The 18,720-nt window shown below is 40.1% G+C and overlaps 1 protein-coding gene across 1 annotated transcript in view; it reads right to left on the bottom strand.

Moving 5' to 3' along the window:
* LOC138656740 (UPF0462 protein C4orf33 homolog) overlaps window positions 1-18,720 on the bottom strand; it is a 161,520-nt gene that overhangs the window by 94,171 nt on the left and 48,629 nt on the right. The window contains exons 2-4 of the mRNA XM_069743950.1: window positions 16,304-16,364; window positions 3,742-3,922; window positions 1,144-1,204 (exon numbers count right to left, since the gene is read on the bottom strand). Of these exons, the coding sequence (XP_069600051.1) occupies window positions 1,144-1,204; window positions 3,742-3,829 (149 nt within the window). The 5' untranslated portion in view covers window positions 3,830-3,922; window positions 16,304-16,364. The remainder of the gene's footprint in view (window positions 1-1,143; window positions 1,205-3,741; window positions 3,923-16,303; window positions 16,365-18,720) is intronic.

Genomic DNA, 18,720 nt, shown 5'->3' with positions numbered 1-18,720 from the left:
TATTATAGGCCAGTCCAAGCCTGCTGGCAGCTAAGATGAAATGGTCTCATCCATCAAACACACCAGACACGTGTTTCACAAATGTTTTGCCAGGGGTCAGTTGAATAACTTAGTAATTGATACATTTTTTCCTGTCCTACACTTTATCATTATTGACATTCTTTTAATGAATTAGGCACATCTTACTCCTGCACACACCTTCACTGAGGCTGAATTGCACCCATCATGTTCATGATAGATAGATAGATAGATAGATAGATAGATAGATAGATAGATAGATAGATAGATAGATAGATAGATAGATAGATAGATAGATATGGGATAGATAGATAATAGCTAGCTATGGCATAGATAGATAGATAGATAGATAGATAGATAGATAGATAGATAGATAGATAGATAGATAGATAGATAGATAGATAATACAGGTGTAGCATAGTCCAATATTCAATGGTTTAATGACCCATCATGCCAGGACAACGTTTTGCTCCCAAGTGTGAAAAAGTTCCACACTTGGATCGAAACGTTGCTCGGGCATAATGGATCATTACACCATTGAATATTGGACTATGGAGTGCTGCCTTTTTCTCTTTTGGATAGATAGATACAAAATAGTAGTAATAGAAGATAATCAAATATATAGATTTAACTAAAATAAAGAACCTATAAAGGGGGAACCAAAATTGCTAGTATAATCAGTGAAGGGATAGTATGTCTTACTCATATTCACTATCCTATTCCCTAAAACATCAACATTTACAACGCTTGGCTGCCACAGACACTGCTGCGTGTGGATAAAGGAGTGTGTATATGTCATTCAGAGTCTTTCTCGGTAGCAAGATTTAAAGACTTCACGCTCGCTTGTACATCAGCCAACTAAAACATGTCTTAATCCAAAATGCTTCCCTCTTGGCTGAGTTTCACTGACAGTGTAAAATAGAGCCATTTTTTTCCGACTTACATTGACAAAGGGTCAGGGCTGTCAAAGCTTAACAGTTTATAGAAACTCTGTACACTTACAGTCAATGTTGTACCTGCTCCATTGCTAAATGTCTATAGCATTCACAGTTCAGTGCTGTCGGCTTTAAGTCATTGTTTTCATCACTTAAAAATGATTTTGTACAAAGGCAGAAATGTACTTACGGGCACAGCTCTACTTCCAGATATTGAGTGGTCTTGCTGTTCAGAAAAAAAGATTCAACCACTGCAAGTAAAAGGAAGAGAAATGAAGATTTATTAGTTTGATGGAGCTTAAGTGACACATAGGAAGAAGCCATTTTTGTAAAAATCCTTTGTTTTCATGGCATGAAGAAGAAGTAATGCCTCTTGGAGATACCCACAGTTCTTGTACTGACATATTCTTATCCTGCTGTTCTTTAGATATTTTCCTTATGAGGATAAAGGGATATTATGCTCCGCTGCCAAGCAATGATCCAGACAGTAAAGGTGACATCTTAGGCCATTGGAGTTATTGACTTTCTCATCAGTCTTTGCCGGTGGCATCCATCAATAATATCTGGAAGATAACTATGTCCCTAAGCAAGATGTAGCTAACATAAATGATGCCTTTAAAATGTCACAATAAAGCTCAGGCATGATTAAAAGTGTGGTCAACCACAAGACCATGAGAAGTTCACTCTTACGGCCCACCAGAAGTATTAATCAGGAACGCTATCTAATAAGGTCTGATACAAAGGCAACCATGTATTATAGATTCTCGCTTCTGCATTATTATCTACTAAGCTGATATTCGACTAGAAGATACTATAGAACCTGATTTGACATAAAAATATTAATTTGAGGGAAAAAATTCGACATGAGCCTGCACTTGCAAATATAAATTTATTCAATATCGGAAAAAAATATCTTATTTCCGCCGTTTTTTTAATCCGCTCTTCACTGGTAAGAAGCTACCTATTATAGGTTTCAAAAGAAGACAGTGCAGCCAAGAAAATTAGATTACAAAAAGGAAAAAAGAAATCATATTAGTATTTGGATGGCATTACACATGGTAATTCATTTTACCGTGGCGCAGTATACAACAACGAATCTTGCACAAGTATTAAAAGAATAGAGTTATATATTTTTTAATCTTTTCTGTTCATTTTATTTGTATAAAATATTATCCCCTCCCTGGAGGCTCAGTGGCACTGCTTCTCACACTCCCTATACATAACACGTTCAGGTTACAGCAGAGTCAACAGACGCTGTTTTTCCTTAGATCAAGGAAAATGTAAAGAAAGGTTGGAAATATGTGTCTATTTTTCACATTTATTTATTTGTTATATGGCCACAAAGGATCACTAAAAAACATTTTAAACTGTGTTCCCCTTTCTTTAGAATTTTTTATGCGTTGGACATTTTCTTATTTTTATACATTGTACATGAACAGGGCATCTATTCGAACTGGTGGAGTTTCTTTTTTTTTTTTTTTCAATTTTTTTTTTCATTTATTTTACTCACTGTGCCCCCCATAAGATCTTAAAAACTCTTTGAGAGGCATTTGAACATATCACAACTTATTTTTTTATTGCTGATTGCCCTGTAACTGTGGTTGGCGTATTAGCCCCAGTTAGAGGGAAAATTCAGCCTCCTAACTCCATAGCAAAGTTGACTGGGTCTCTGAGGATCCAGAAATTCCTGCTCTCTCCAAAGAGCTGTCAGTGATTCCTAATCTGTATACATAACGTTTGTTTAGCACTGTGTATATAGGCTTAAAATATAATAATAAATCATGTGTGCCTTCTTTGTGGGGAGTCTGGCTGTGTCTGACAGCTGGTTTCCCGTTTCTTTAGCTGCACAATCTAGTGCAAGCTGGTTTCTCTGCATTGATGTTTTCAAACATCAGTGCAAAGTAAAATGTGGACAGCCTAGAGTTCAAAGTTTGTGGGCACGCCGTACAGAAAAAAGTTGCTTACCCTGCTGTACAAGACCCTAAAGAAGCTACTTTCTCCAACACGGAAAGGGATTCCCCAGCTTCTAGTAGCTGTCTATGACTTCAACATTATAAGCCCACAGGTGGAGGAGTATATCCCACGCAAGATGACAAGCTGGGTAAGATAAAGAAATCTTGGAAAGAGAAGTTTCTCAGCAAAACAAGCTATCAAAGTTATTTCTCAGCCCAGATTTTTATGGAGATTTAGGTAAATTGCTACCGGGCCCTGCCACTCCTTCTCCATCCAGTACAAGACTTCTGTATGGCCCTTAGCTGAGACAGTCAGAACCATGATCGTCACATGAATCTGGTGCATGAAGTGTGATCTATAGATATGCTGTACTGTTGCACAGGAGAAGGAGCCTGTTTTATTTTTATTGAGTTGCAAGAGATTCTATTGTTCATTTTCATGAAAATTTAGTCTGCTGAAGAGCTCCTATTTTATTACTTTATTAAAAAAAGCAAAGTTTGGACTTTTATAACTGGATTGTTTGTGAAATTTGTCATTGTCAACCACCCCCAACAATTGATCCATACAATTATGTTTAAAGATTAATTATGTTTATATGTGTCTTTAATCTGTATTACTTGTTATATCAGGTCAACATTGTGGGGAGTTTAGAACCAATTACTAATTACAATATTACAGTGGTCATCATGGGACAACTTAATAATGTAAATTGAGGGTCTATTGTATTTCAACACAAATAACAAACAACCTGGTGTTAAGTAAAGATGGACTTGTATCTTTTCAACCTCAAAGCCATCAAAATATCAACTATGATACAATGCAAGATGCAGCTTACCTTCGTAATCCCAAAGACCATTAAAGGGTTCACCAGGTTTTCCACTTGGTGCTGTGGGGTCATCAAAGAAAAGGGCATACACTTCCATCAACAGTCCATCTTGATGTGGCTTAAAAGTTATTGTCACCGGCTCGTGTAATACTTGTTTGCTATCCCATGTTGTAGTTATTCTGTAGGTAAACTAGGAAAACCATTGGAATCAATTCATTGTTTTCAGGCAATATTAATTAGCCAGACAAAAAGTGGAGAAAACAAAATTCATTAGACACATAGAGCACACGAATCAAAAGGCTCCCAAGGCACAATCTTTCTATACTTCCAGGTGTGTAATAAGAAATGTCCTGCGGACTGCCAGGGAAGTCATAGCCTATCCCCTCAGCATCCTCTTCTTTCCATGTTTCTTCACAGTATGTTGGTATTTTCTCTATGCCTTTTTTCCTGGTCTCTATTATGTACAACCACTGCATCTTTTAATTAAATGCCATGTTACCTATTGCTGGCTGCCTTTATACTCATTTTTTACGGTTCATTAAAAACCGAGGCTACACGAAGGCTACACAATGCAAATAATGCCTAAGTAGTAGCCATAGCTATCTACCTAACTCAACAAAGTTCCCTTCGTGAATAAGAAATATCATGGAAACAGGGATAAGGTCAGAACTCGCCAAAGGTGCGGGTGTGTAAATAAACATGTATAGATATATGTATAGTGACACCAAGAAGGAAAAGTCATGGAATTATGGAAATTACAGGATCAATAGACATGATAATGATATGAAAAGGATGAAAAAATGGAAACAACATTTTCCATTTCCCAAGTACTGTACACAAGCCTATATATATATATATATATATATATATATATATATATATATATATATTTATACCATATATGCACTACTTTGGCAAGTTATGAGTTTTGTGGCGTGCATATGTGTGTTTGTGTGGAGATTTCCACATATATACAGACAGGATGCTGATCAGAATGTCTTTCCACAAGCAGTTCACTGCTTCCGGCAATGCCCCAATGACTCTTACAGCTGCTGGGAGAAAACAACTTTATTTTCACCCTTTAGTCACACTTCTAGTTAGACTCCTGAACATGTTAAACCCCTTAAGGAGGACCTATCACCCTGTTAAAAGTGACCATTTTTGCCTGTTTTATTCCTGTTGCTTCCCTGGTTTTTTTTTTTACATCTGCTATAGAGTTCCAGAGATATGGGCCTTTTTATTTACTGTTGATTTTATGGTCTATCCAAAGGGGCATGGCATGGCTTACATCGTAATTAGGCAGAGGGGCCTAAAGACATGCCCCTGATAATCCTATGACCACCACCGCCTTAGTTACAACCATAAAAAATTAACTGTAGGTAAATAAAAAGGTCTCTGGAACCATATGGGAGATTTTAAAAAAGCGGAATACCCAGGGAAGCAGCAGGGATAAAAAAAGGGGAAAAACTGACCATTTTTAACCTGGGGTGGTCCTCTTTAAAGGAAATCTTTCACCAGGTTTTTTATACCCCTTCTGAGAGCAGCAGAGACCCTGATTCCAGCTGTCACGTCAGCTCGAGCCCGCAAACTCAAAAAGGCTACCTTGGACAGACTTGGTAGACGCCATTCTGTCTGGCAGACTCCAGACGAACCCGAATACTCTTTAACCTCTATACAAGGATCTGGTTTTACAAAAGGATCCAGTGGATTGCTACCACAAGGGGGCTGCCGTCCAGAAGTGCAAACCAAAGATAGGAATTGTCGCTAAACTGGACCAGAGCCAAGAGCTCGTCTCAAACACAGAATCATAAAACAAGTGGGCAGTCTAATATCAGACCGAAGTCAAAAAAGAGAAAAACAAGGACAAAACACAGAAGCACAACATAGAGGTCTGAACCAGGATAGCTGAACAGTGGGGACTGGTTCTCAGAAGTTTATATAGAACAGTCCCACCCAGCACTGACAGCAGGCAGAAGCCAAATCAACAAGATTAACCTCTTAACGACCAGAGGTATTTTTGGTTTTGCATTTTCATTTTTTGCTCCCCTTCTTCCCAGAACCATAACTTTTTTTTATTTTTATTTTTTCAAAATGGCAATGTGAGGGCTTGTTTTCTGTGAGACAAGTTGTACCTTTGAACGACACCATTGGTTTTATTATGTCGTGTACTAGAAAATGGGAAAAAAATTCCAAGTGCGGTGAAATTGCAAAAAAAGTGCACCTTGTTTTTTGTTTGGCTTATTTACTAGGTTCACTAAATGCTAAAACTGACCTACCTTTATGATTCTCCAGGTCATTATGAGTTTATAGACACCAAACATATCTAGGTTCTTTTTTTATCTAAGTGGTGAAAAAAATTCCAAACTTAGCTAAAGAAAAATTGTGCCATTTCCGATACCGAGAGCGTCTACATTTTTCATAATCTTGGGTTGGGTCAGGGCTTATTTTTTGGGCGCTGAGCTGACGTTTTTAATTATGCCATTTTGGTGCAGATACGATCTTTTCATTGCCTGTTATCACATTTTAATGTAATGTCGCCAGAACCAAAAAAACATAATTCTGGCATTTTGACTTTTTTGCTCACTACACCATTTAGCGATCAGGTTAATCCTTTTTTTATTGATAGCTTGGGCGATTCTGAACATGGCAATACCAAATATGTGCATGTTTGATTTTTTTAATTGTTTTATTTTTTATGGGGTGAAAGGAGGGTGATTTGAAATTTTATATTTTTTTATATTTTTAAAAACATTTTTTTTACTTTTGCATGCTTCAATAGTCTCCATGGGAGACTAGAAGCTGCCACAACCCAATCGGATCTGCTATATAGAGGTGATGATCAGATCACCTATATGTAGCTGAATTACTCACTGTCATGGTTAGGACATGGTTAATGTCCTGTTCTATCAGGGTTAATTTTGCTGGCCTCCCTTTGGATCTGGGAGCGGTATTTATACTCATTCCAGACTAGGATTCCCTGTTAGCCATATTTTCATCTAGTCTGTGTGCCTGACCCCTGGAGTGTGTGCTCGGTTTGCTATTGTTTTCCTAGCTCTCTATGCTTTACTCTGCTTGTTTGTTCTTTTGGATTTCTGACCTCTGGCTTCCCTTCTGACAATTCCCTGTCTCACCCCTTTGGTACCTTGTGATCTCCTGGTTCTGATCTTAGCTTGTTTGACTACTCTCCTTTGTTCATCGTCTCCTCTGCACCCCGGCATCTGGCTCCACCCCGGACCACCTCCTTCTCTGTCACATGGTTCAGATCCTGGTTGTTAACCGGCGCTTTGCTCAGCTCCCTTGATGCTGTGTGGAGCTCTCCCTGCTGCAGTAATACCCAGGAGTTGTGACACTCACTTGTAAGAGCACCGACCACTGGGCAGCACTCACAGCAAGTCAGCAGTAACAACTATAGAGGTATCCAGGAGACCTCTGTTTGTCATGTCAACCCACCGGTGACCCGTGATCACATGATGGGGGTCACCAGTGTGCAGATTTCCAGCATGATTGCCGGAAGCACTTGTTAAATGCTGCTGTAAGAGTTTGACAGTGGCATATAATGGGTTAATAGCCCCGTGTGGATCGCGATTCCACCCGCGGCTATTGCGGGCACATGTCAGCTGTTCAAAACAGCTGACATGTCCTGGGAAAGATGTGGGCTCACCGACGGAGCCCTCATCAAAGGGAGGGTGTCAGACGTGGGTGTACTATTATGCCCAACGTCGGAAAGGGGTTAACCCTGCAGCTTCTGGACTAGCCAGAGCCACAAGTCCCAGAAATAAAATAGGATTGATGCCATCAAACATTACCTGCAACAACGGTGTGGCGCTGCCTAGCAACTGAAGCAGAAATCAGCACAGATGTTACAGCTGCTTGCTGCAGTTTTGATAAAATCATTGTTTTATCATTACTTCATTATTTTATAATTATTAATATTATTATTTATCTGGTGCAGATCTACCAGTTCTCTGAATGCTGAGCTCTATATAACCCCGCCCACACCACTGATTGGCAGCTTTCTGTGAACACTGTGCATAAAGCTTCCAAGCAATGGTGGCGTTATCCAGAGCTCTTGAATATCGAGGACTACATAGCAGCAGGTTTACTAGTCCTCTAGTGATAATATCCTGCTGTTAAAAATATGATTTTTATTAAAACTACAGAAAATAGCCTAGTAATTGATACATCGCTGGAATCAGGGTCTTTATCTCCACATCATGCTGCTCTAAGATAAGGTAATAAAAACCGGTTGACAGATTCTCTTTTTATAACGGTCATTAAAGTGGTTGTCTAGGCAAAATGAAGATTTCCCTGGTAACTTGGTGTGTTAATAAAGCAACAAAGTAAGCTATACTCACCTGAACAGGAGATTCCCATAACACATCATCAGCAATATCACTAATGATGACAACTGTCAATCACAGGTCCCAGGGGTCCCTGTTGCTGCTTTGAATGGTGACATCCTGCCTGTGTAAATGAAAACCACAGAGTATCATGCGCTGGATCCTGGTGAGTGCCGGGTGTGGAGTATAGCTCCCTTCGTTATTTTGTAGAAAGCCAAGCCACTGGGGAATCTTCATTTTGCAAGAACAACCACTTTAATGGCATAAATTTTTTCATTCTTGCCTCTCCACTTCTCAGCAGCCAAAACTTTGTTATTTTTTTTTTAACAAAGGGCTCTTCAAGAGGCTTTATTTTATGTAGGACTAATTGTATTATTTTTATCTATGTTTTTGAGTACATATAAATTACTTTGCAATTTATATATTTTTTGTAATATGAATATCAAAAAAGCAATTTATTTTTTTGGTCTAGTTTATTGCTTACATGTTTCATTGTTCATGTTTCACATCAAGTATCCTGTTGAATTCATTCTATAAGTTACTCCAGTTGTGTAGGTATTTAATATGTGTAGGTTTGTTATTTTTATGACCTGTATGTAATAAAATGTATTGGATATATAAAAAAAAAATCTGATTTGTTTTTATCTTTTCCTGTGAGAAGTTTTTAGTTCTTTTTTTGTGTGTGATATATACAGGTCCTTCTCAAAAAATTAGCATATAGTGTTAAATTTCATTATTTCCCATAATGTAATGATTACAATTAAACTTTCATATATTATAGATTCATTATCCACCAACTGAAATTTGTCAGGTCTTTTATTGTTTTAATACTGATGATTTTGGCATACAACTCCTGATAACCCAAAAAACCTGTCTCAATAAATTAGCATATTTCACCCATCCAATCAAATAAAAGTGTTTTTTAATAACAAACAAAAAAAACAACAAATAATAATGTTCAGTTATGCACTCAATACTTGGTCGGGAATCCTTTGGCAGAAATGACTGCTTCAATGCGGCGTGGCATGGAGGCAATCAGCCTGTGACACTGCTGAGATGTTATGGAGGCCCAGGATGCTTCAATAGCGGCCTTAAGCTCATCCAGAGTGTTGGGTCTTGCGTCTCTCAACTTTCTCTTCACAATATCCCACAGATTCTCTATGGCGTTCAGGTCAGGAGAGTTGGCAGGCCAATTGAGCACAGTAATACCATGGTCAGTAAACCATTTACCAGTGGTTTTGGCACTGTGAGCAGGTGCCAGGTCGTGCTGAAAAATGAAATCTTCATCTCCATAAAGCATTTCAGCCGATGGAAGCATGAAGTGCTCCAAAATCTCCTGATAGCTAGCTGCACTGACCCTGCCCTTGATGAAACACAGTGGACCAACACCAGCAGCTGACATGGCACCCCACACCATCACTGACTGTGGGTACTTGACACTGGACTTCAGGCATTTTGGCATTTCCTTCTCCCCAGTCTTCCTCCAGACTCTGGCACCTTGATTTCCGAATGACATGCAAAATTTGCTTTCATCAGAAAAAAGTACTTGGGACCACTTAGCAACAGTCCAGTGCTGCTTCTCTGTAGCTCAAAAGTGGCTTTACCTGGGGAATGCGGCACCTGTAGCCCATTTCCTGCACAAGCCTGTGCACGGTGGCTCTGGATGTTTCCACACCAGACTCAGTCCACTGCTTCCTCAGGTTCCCCAAGGTCTGGAATCGGTCCTTCTCCACAATCTTCCTCAGGGTCCGGTCTCCTCTTCTCGTTGTACAGCGTTTTCTGCCACATTGTTTCCTTCCAACAGACTTACCATTGAGGTGCCTTGATACAGCACTCTGGGAACAGCCTATTTGTTGAGAAATTTCTTTCTGGGTCTTACCCTCTTGCTTGAGGGTGTCAATGATGGCCTTCTTGACATCTGTCAGGTCGCTAGTCTTACCCATGATGGGGGTTTTGAGTAATGAACCAGGCAGGGAGTTTATAAAAGCCTCAGGTATCTTTTGCATGTGTTTAGAGTTAATTAGTTGATTCAGAAGATTAGGATAATAGGTCGTTTAGAGAACCTTTTCTTGATATGCTAATTTATTGAGACAGGTTTTTTGGGTTATCAGGAGTTGTATGCCAAAATCATCAGTATTAAAACAATAAAAGACCTGACAAATTTCAGTTGGTGGATAATGAATCTATAATATATGAAAGTTTAATTGTAATCATTACATTATGGTAAATAATGAAATTTAACCCTATATGCTAATTTTTTGAGAAGGACCTGTACTGCTCTGGTAAAAATTAAGAGACCACTGAAAAATGTTCAGTTTTTCAGATTTTTCTCTTTATAGGTATATTTTTGAGTAAAATGTAAATTGTTCTTTTATTCTATAAACCTCTGACAACATGTCTCCGAATTCCCAAGCAATAAATTTTGTTATTTTTTTCTGACAAAGAAGAATGGTCAAAATAATTTAAAAAAAAACAGTGCCTTCAGACCTCAAATAATGCAAAGAAAACAAGTTCATAATCATTAAGAAACAACACAAATTAATACTAATGTTCTAACTCAGGAAGAGTTCAGAAATCAATATTTTGTGGAATAACCATGATTTTTAATCACAGCTTTCATGCGTCTTGGCATGCTTTCCACCAGTCTTTCACACTGCTCCTGGCACAAAAATGTAAGCAGTTCTTCTTTGTTTCATGGCCTGTCACTATCCATCATCCTCTTGATTACATTCCAGAGGTTTTCAAAGGGGTTCAGGTCTGGAGATTGGGCTGCCCATGACAGGGTTTTGATGTGGTGGTCTCTTAATTTCTGCCAGAGCTGTGTGTGTGTATATAAATATATATTATAGGTTAAAGCCTTTCTCCATGTCAGTCTTACCATTTGATTTGTAGTAGCGATAAAGTCCATTAAGCCGGTTTTGTTCACAGGTTAAAAAAACTTTTGATCAGGGCATTTAGATACAGCAATAAGCTGCAATCTGAATGTTTGCACCAGTTGAAGGACAGTGTAGCTGACACTCCTGTTTTTATTCACCTTTAAATTTGTGCTTTTTCTTGCTGGTCAAACACCTTCTAGTGCTCTACATATCATGCTGGGTTAATAAGATCACAGCATGCAGTTTGAAACAGTCAAGCAGAAAAAACTACAATTCCATTTCCCAAAAAAGTTGGGACACTGTGTAAAATGTACTGAAAACAAGAACGCAATGATTTGGGAAACACATATCGGAAGTTAAAAGTTAGATATTTTTCCATTTCTTTTGAAAAAATAACTCATATAGAAATTGATGGCTGCAATTCATCTAAAAAAAATTGGGTGAGGTTAATCAAAGGCTGGAAAATTACCTGGCGATAATGAAAAACAGATGTAGGGTCACATCAATCAATGGATGTTGAGATGGTCATTGATCTATGAACAACCGTGTCCAAAAAAATGTGGAACTATTTCAGGAAAATATTAAATGTAAAATTCAAAGACTTTGAGTAAGGCAAAATAGAAAACAGTTCTCTGGTCAGATGAATCAAAATTTGAAATTTTGTATGGAAGCTACGGACAACATGTCCTGCAGGGAAAAGAGCAGAGGGACCATCCAGCTTGTTTTCAACATCTTGAGGTGGAGAAGATTCAGAACATCCCCTCTGAAAACTCTTTATGTGATTTTCGTGTTATATGTTTTATCCTCTCGAAGGTTGCCGTTTTCCTGTTACAGGGCTAGCTAGGGTTACCGTATTTTTCAGACTATAAGATGCACTTCTTTCCTCCAAAAATGTGGAGGAAAATGGAGGGTGCATCTTATAGTTCAGTTGTACTGGCTCTTGCTGTGGTGGGGAGGTGGGGGAGCAGCAGTGGCTGAGCAGCAGGTCACTGGAGGCAGGAGCCAGCGGCTGCAGCTAACTCCCGTGCCCGCTGCTAAAGAGAAATGAATATTCATTGCATTCCACGCCCATGGGCATGGAGGGCAATGAATATGCATGCATGGCCTCATCCTTATAGTTCTTATAGTTATTAAGGTTGAAGGAAGACTATATGTCCATCTAGTTCAACCCATAGCCTAACCTAACATGCCCTAACATGTTGATCCAGAGGAAGGCAAAAAAAACCCATGTGGCAAAGAGTAAGCTCCACATTGGGGAAAAAAAATTCCTTCCCGACTCCACATACGGCAATCAGACTAGTTCCCTGGATCAACGCCCTATCAAGGAATCTAGTATATATACCCTGTAACATTATACTTTTCCAGAAATGTATCCAGTCCCCTCTTAAATTTAAGTAATGAATCACTCATTACAACATCATACGGCAGAGAGTTCCATAGTCTCACTGCTCTTACAGTAAAGAATCCGCGTCTGTTATTATGCTTAAACCTTTTTTCCTCCAAACGCAGAGGATGCCCCCTTGTCCCTGTTTCAGGTCTATGATTAAAAAGATCATCAGAAAGGTCTTTGTACTGTCCCCTCATATATTTATACATTAAAATAAGATCACCCCTTAGTCTTCGTTTTTCCAAACTAAAACTTATCCTTTTATGACTTATCCAAACTTATCCTTTTATGACTGGCCCGCATCCCCATCCTGGTATGATATGGCCCCATTCTTATCCTGGTATGATTGGCTCCATCCCCATCCAGGTATGAATGGCCCCATCCTTATCCTGGAATGATATGGCCCAATCCTTATCCTGGTATGACTGGCCCCATCCCTATCCTGGTGTGCATGGCCCCATCAAAAAAACATTAAAAAACATTACACTTACCTTCATGCGCTCCCTTGCAGTGCCTTGTTCCAATGCCAGGAGCTGCTTTATGCTCGGACATCAAGCGCTGCTTACAAGCTAAAGGACAGCTGCTGGGATACTCACTGGTCTGCACGCTGGGACTATGTGCGTGGAGAACAGTGAGTATTCATTGCTTGCTCTTTAGTATTAGTGCACAGTGTCAGCCACTGGCTTCCTGCAGCTGCTGGGCAATCACATGAGCCCACTACTTAAGGCTGGTTTCACACGTCAGTGGCTCCGGTACGTGTGGTGACAGTTTCCTCATGTACCGGAGACACTGACTCACGTAGACACATTAAAGTAAATGTGTCTCTGCACATGTCAGCGTGTTTTCACTGACCGTGTGTCCGTTTGCAAAACACGGAGAAATGTCAGTGTTCGTGGGAGCGCGCGGATCACATGGACCCATTAAAGTCAATGGGTCCGTGTAAACACATACCGCACACGGATGCTGTCCGTGTGCCATCCGTGTGCCGCCTGAGGGCCACACGGAACAGCGCTACAGTAAGTGCTGTCCCCTGTGTGTGGTGCTGAAGTCGGCATTTATCCCTTCTGTCCTGCTCAGCTGAAAGCAGCACTTGCAGGAGAGAAGGGATGAAAAATCAACTTTTTTTTGTTAAAAATAAAGTTTGGGGTCACCTCCTGCCTCTCACCCCCCGTGCGCCTGCCCGCTTGCAGAGAAATACTCACCCAGCTCCCGCGATGCCTTCTCTCAGCGCCGGCAGCTTGTCCTGTGTGAGCGGTCAGGTGGTACCGCTCATTACAGTGATGAATATGCGGCTCCACCTCACTATAAACTTTATTTCCCCTTTAATTGACTTTTATTGGATGCCCAGGGCTACGGACCGGGTCACTGCTGCCGTGACCACCCCCTTAAGAACCGTCGGACCCAGCCCGAGTACCCCACAGCCCTAGCGGGCACTCCAATTACTTTTGAAATACTGTTTTATCCCCACAAGTGCACTGGAAGCAGGCCCTTGCTCTAAAGATCACTCTGATCTCTGCACTGAACACTCACCAAACCCCCCTCTGCTTTTGATTGATGGCTATTATATCCCCACTAAATCAAATCATCAATCAAAAAAGCAGAGGGGAAGAGCTCAGTACAGAGACCGGGGTGCACTTCAGGGCTATCGTGCACCTCCAGTGCACTTGTGGGAGCGGTGGGCGATGGAGTAAAACAGTATTTCAAAAGTAATCCTGCAACCAAAAAGTTACTTAGTGATATGTATATCCAGATCCACAGTTTTCCAGCATTTGGCTTCTGAACATTTACAAGGAGTCTGTAGGCAGGGAAAGGTGGTTGAAGGTGAGGAAGAATCCAATGTACCCAAATAACCTCATATAATGCAAAAAAGTATTATCAACGGCAAATCCATACAGACCAAGCCTTTTCTGAACACAGCTGCACGTTTATGACCTAGAATGTGGGTCCTAAGCCATCTGTTCCTCCTCACTACTTGACTGCATTGAATCAAGCAGCAGGTCGTTCGGTGAATTGGACTTGTGGAGGCAGACAGGTACTGTTTTCGTCAGCCCCATAGACATTGAATGAAGCAGCAAAGATTATGTTCAAGGTTTGTAATATTTATTTATTGTCCTTGATCATTACACATAAACCCAGACTCATAGTGAAGACAGTGGCCAAAGACAATGTCTAGGCCCACTCTACATGCTACTCCCAATAGAACAGTATACACACAGGAGAATGGGAGTTTTTAGAAAGTATATAGTTTATTTAGAAAATTAGTTAAAAACTAACACACATTAAAAAGACACCAATGAAAACACCAGAGATACATACATATCAGTATACTCATATTTGCAACAAAATTGTTGGCTTATCTAGATATATAAGGAGAAGATCCTAAATCCCCCAAAAAGAACCAAAACCTCTTGTAAACCAGCCTAAGTATCCCATACCTAACAAATGTCGCCGCTGTGGCTCCTCACCTTTACCCTCATTTAGTACCATTCATTCTGTGCTGGCTTCTTCCTTACATATCCGCAGCCACAGCGGCGACATTTGTTAGGTATGGGATACTTAGGCTGGTTTACAAGAGGTTTTGGTTCTCTTTTGGGGGTTATTTTGGGGATTTAGGATCTTTTCCTTATATATCTAGATATGCCAACAATTTTGTTGCAAATATGAGTATACTGAGGGGGTAGCGCTCTATCCAGGTATTACATCTATTGGGTAAGATCCGCTCACAACTTGTGTCCCGGGAGGGGCGCTTTTCACGCCAGGTGGCATTTTACTCATGTTGCTCCTCTGGGCACTCCTCACCTTTACCCTCATTTAGTAACATTCCTTTTGTGCTGGCTTCTTCCTTACATATCCGCAGCCACAGCGGCGACATTTGTTAGGTATGGGATACTTAGGCTGGTTTACAAGAGGTTTTGGTTCTTTTTGGGGGATTTAGGATCTTCTCCTTATATATCTAGATATGCCAACAATTTTGTTGCAAATATGAGTATACTGATATGTATGTATCTCTGGTGTTTTCATTGGTGTCTTTTTAATGTGTGTTAGTTTTTAACTAATTTTCTAAATAAACTATATACTTTCTAAAAACTCCCGTTCTCCTGTGTGTATATTGTCCTTGATCATATAGTGCCAACATATTCCGTGATCTCATTTATAAATGTAAACTGAAAAACGCAAATGTGAACACAGCCTAAGCCATTTTCCTTTTGTGTGGCACATTAGCAAAGGTCGACAGCCATGCCAAGATCCAATAGAACTTATCTTCCATCAGATGGAAAATGACCGGTGCTACTCTGATATGGAGTTACAAGATTGAGACGGCTTAAGGCCGCGTTCACACGTTCAGTATTTGGTCAGTATTTTACCTCAGTATTTTACCTCAGTAACCACCATTTCTGCATTTATCACCCACTCCCGGGTTTGGCTTACAGATACTGAGGTAAAAAACTCGCCAGATACTGAACTTGGCTTCTCACATCAGTTTTTTTGGCTTGCGGACTATCCCTTATTTATGCTATATAGAGTAGATCACAAACCCGTTATAATGTTGATTTCTTAAAAAAAAAAAACAAGTAAATGGAGACGTATCCTTATTAGATCCGATGCAAGTCAATGGCTCCATGGAAAAACGAATATCACACAGATGTCACGTGTGTGCTGTCCGTACTTCACTGTTTACTGAGAATTTGTTTTGTTTTTTCAGTTTTGAAAAACGGATCCGAGGATTGTAAAAACCGACACATGTATCCCAAATGACAAATGGACAGTTGTTTGCATTCAAGAAAAAATAAAATAAATGAAGATGTGAGAAACCGCCCTTAGAAAAAGTGTCAGCCAGGGGCCTTAGAGATGCACAGCACGTAGAGACGCCATTTCCTCCTCTGATAAATGGTCTTTGCAAATGTGTACTAATGTGCTCCATTATCCTTTATGATGGATGCAAAGAACACAAATTGATGAGCATTCACCTGTTTGTCTGGATGCGCTTTTGCATCTTCGCGGCTTAGCCTGGTCTGGAGAACACGTTCCCTATGATATAAAACCAAAAGACATAGTTACGTGTGACGTAGTAAGAAGCTTTCCGTTATTTCATCTCCCCCTACGAATGATGATGTGGGGGGCTGTACACAGATCCGGCAAAGACGTTATTAAAGATGGATGCTTCCTCCGAGCTGTCACATTACACAGATTTTATTGGAGCCAGTGGATTAGGAAGGCTTAGAATTGTAAAATCCGTTTAAAGGCTCTCTTAAAGGGACATAATTACTCAGCATGTTAAATGAGATATTCCTCGGCTTTAAATGAATCTCATGAAAGTTTAATAAACTATCCGAAAATCTGGCTTGTTGGAATATTAAATGTAAACTATTCACTGCTGCAGATTAAAATGCTGCAAGTGAAAATGGGCCCTAAAGATGATAGCCACCAGTCAGTGGTTCATGTTTGGGTATTTTTTTTTTATCAGGTTGATACATGTAAGAGAATATGGCTGATGATAAGAAAAAAATATATCCAGGTTTCTTTATTAAAAAAAAAAAAAGCTAATAGCCTGGTTGACTTGACAGTCCTGTGACATATACAAGTGATTTCTGTATTACTTCAGAAATTGCATTAATATGCAGCTGTTAGAGGAAGTCATTTTGAAAAAGCACAAATAAGAGTCTGATTCTTTTTTTGTCTGAGCTGCTTCTCCCATCTAGTGGTGGAAAGAGGTATAACATGGGCATAATTGGCTAGAGTGCAGTATTATTACATGCAAAGTAAGCTGCAAAGATCAAATGCACGAAAAGGCAAACTAGGTGCATTAATACGAGCAAAATATATGATGCTTTTCATAAAAAGGGTGAAAATGTTACCGCTCATATTCCACTACATCTACATGCTAAAATATACCAATATTCTCAATTACCAGTATAAGGATTACTGGGCACTGCAGGAAACAGAAGAGCTCTGGAATATGAGGCAAACAGGTGTCTCCTCTCCAGAGATCAGAGCCAGTGTGAGGAGCCAGGGGATTCTATTATTACATGGTAAGCCAGGTGCTTCCTAATCTCCGGCTCAGACTCTCATTTTACCAAGACGATTGTCCTACAGGACCTTGTCATTTATTCATATGACCCAAGGTACATGGCAGCTGGCAATATGAGTATGTCCATACAACATTCTTCCTGGGATATTTTCATATGGCGTAATGTTCTTGCAGGCTGCTAATTCTCTGTATTATTCGACTTCACAGAGACTGATAGAGATTTATTGGGATACCATCTGAGGGGTTGCTAGTCTATTCCAAGTACCATCCTGTATATGTTTCAGCACACAATTATGTTGGAATATAAAACAGCTGCAGGCTTATGCTGGGGGACTGTGTTGTGCAGACAGCAAATGTTATTACTGTTAGAGATTGTTAAAGGGGCATTCTCAAGTTTGACAGTTATCCATGGTCCCCAGGATTGGTGGGATTCCTAGCATTTTGACCTCCTGCAATCATAAAGTCTGACTGCTTGGACCCCCACCTATTCTGAGAACTAGGGCACTGAAGAGCCCCCTGTGAATGAAGCGGTGGTCGATTATGCGCACTGCCTCTCCATTCATTTTTATGGGAGTGCTGAAGCCCAGCCAAGCGCAGAGCTCGGCTATCTCTGGGGGTCCCAATAAGAATTAATGAAGTTGTAGTGTGCATGATCGACCCCCGCTCAATTAACATGAGAGCTCCGATTTTTGTGATCGGTAGGAGTCCCAGTGGTCGAACCGCCAGCATTTGGAAAGTTAGCCCCAATCCAACGTAGAGTAATACTGTACTGTATACTATCTTTGTTTCATGTGTCAGATCTCTCCTGTAACCCTCCATGTGGTGATGATGATGAAGAAAATAGTTGCCGTATGTAATAGCAGTTCATTTTCCCATAATGCCTAAAGGGCTCAACGAGTCTGCTGAAAGCTGAAGTCTGCAACAGGTTTCATGAGTTTTCCAGGAAAAAGATACTCAGAAAATGGCTGTAAATAGGTACATGATTTATATAGTTCCATTAAACCAGGTCTGTACACTAATTTGATAGTTGCTGTATCATAGTGGGCATAGTGGCTTGGTTTCCTGTCCTGTGCCTGATACAGGGCAGCATTTATGTCATGTTAAAAGGAGTCTGACTGCTTAGTTCAATAGCTAGGCCAGGCCCCTTTGTCTATCACACCAGATTTTTATTTGACTTTTTACCCTAAAAAAGGTGCCGGCCTGGTGTGGAAATGTGTTAGTGTTACAAAAACCTTCATTTTATACCACGGAGGATTTTGCGTTCCTGCAAGTGCAGCCCAGGTACCGCAATATCTCCACTGAAGTAAATTGCTATCTGGAAGAATTTCTCCTGTAGCCACGAGCCGCAGCTGCGGA

The sequence above is a fragment of the Ranitomeya imitator genome, chromosome 1, assembly GCF_032444005.1.
Source record: "Ranitomeya imitator isolate aRanImi1 chromosome 1, aRanImi1.pri, whole genome shotgun sequence".
NCBI classification, from domain to species: domain Eukaryota; kingdom Metazoa; phylum Chordata; class Amphibia; order Anura; family Dendrobatidae; genus Ranitomeya; species Ranitomeya imitator.
This window is presented reverse-complemented; position numbering and strand designations above follow the sequence as displayed.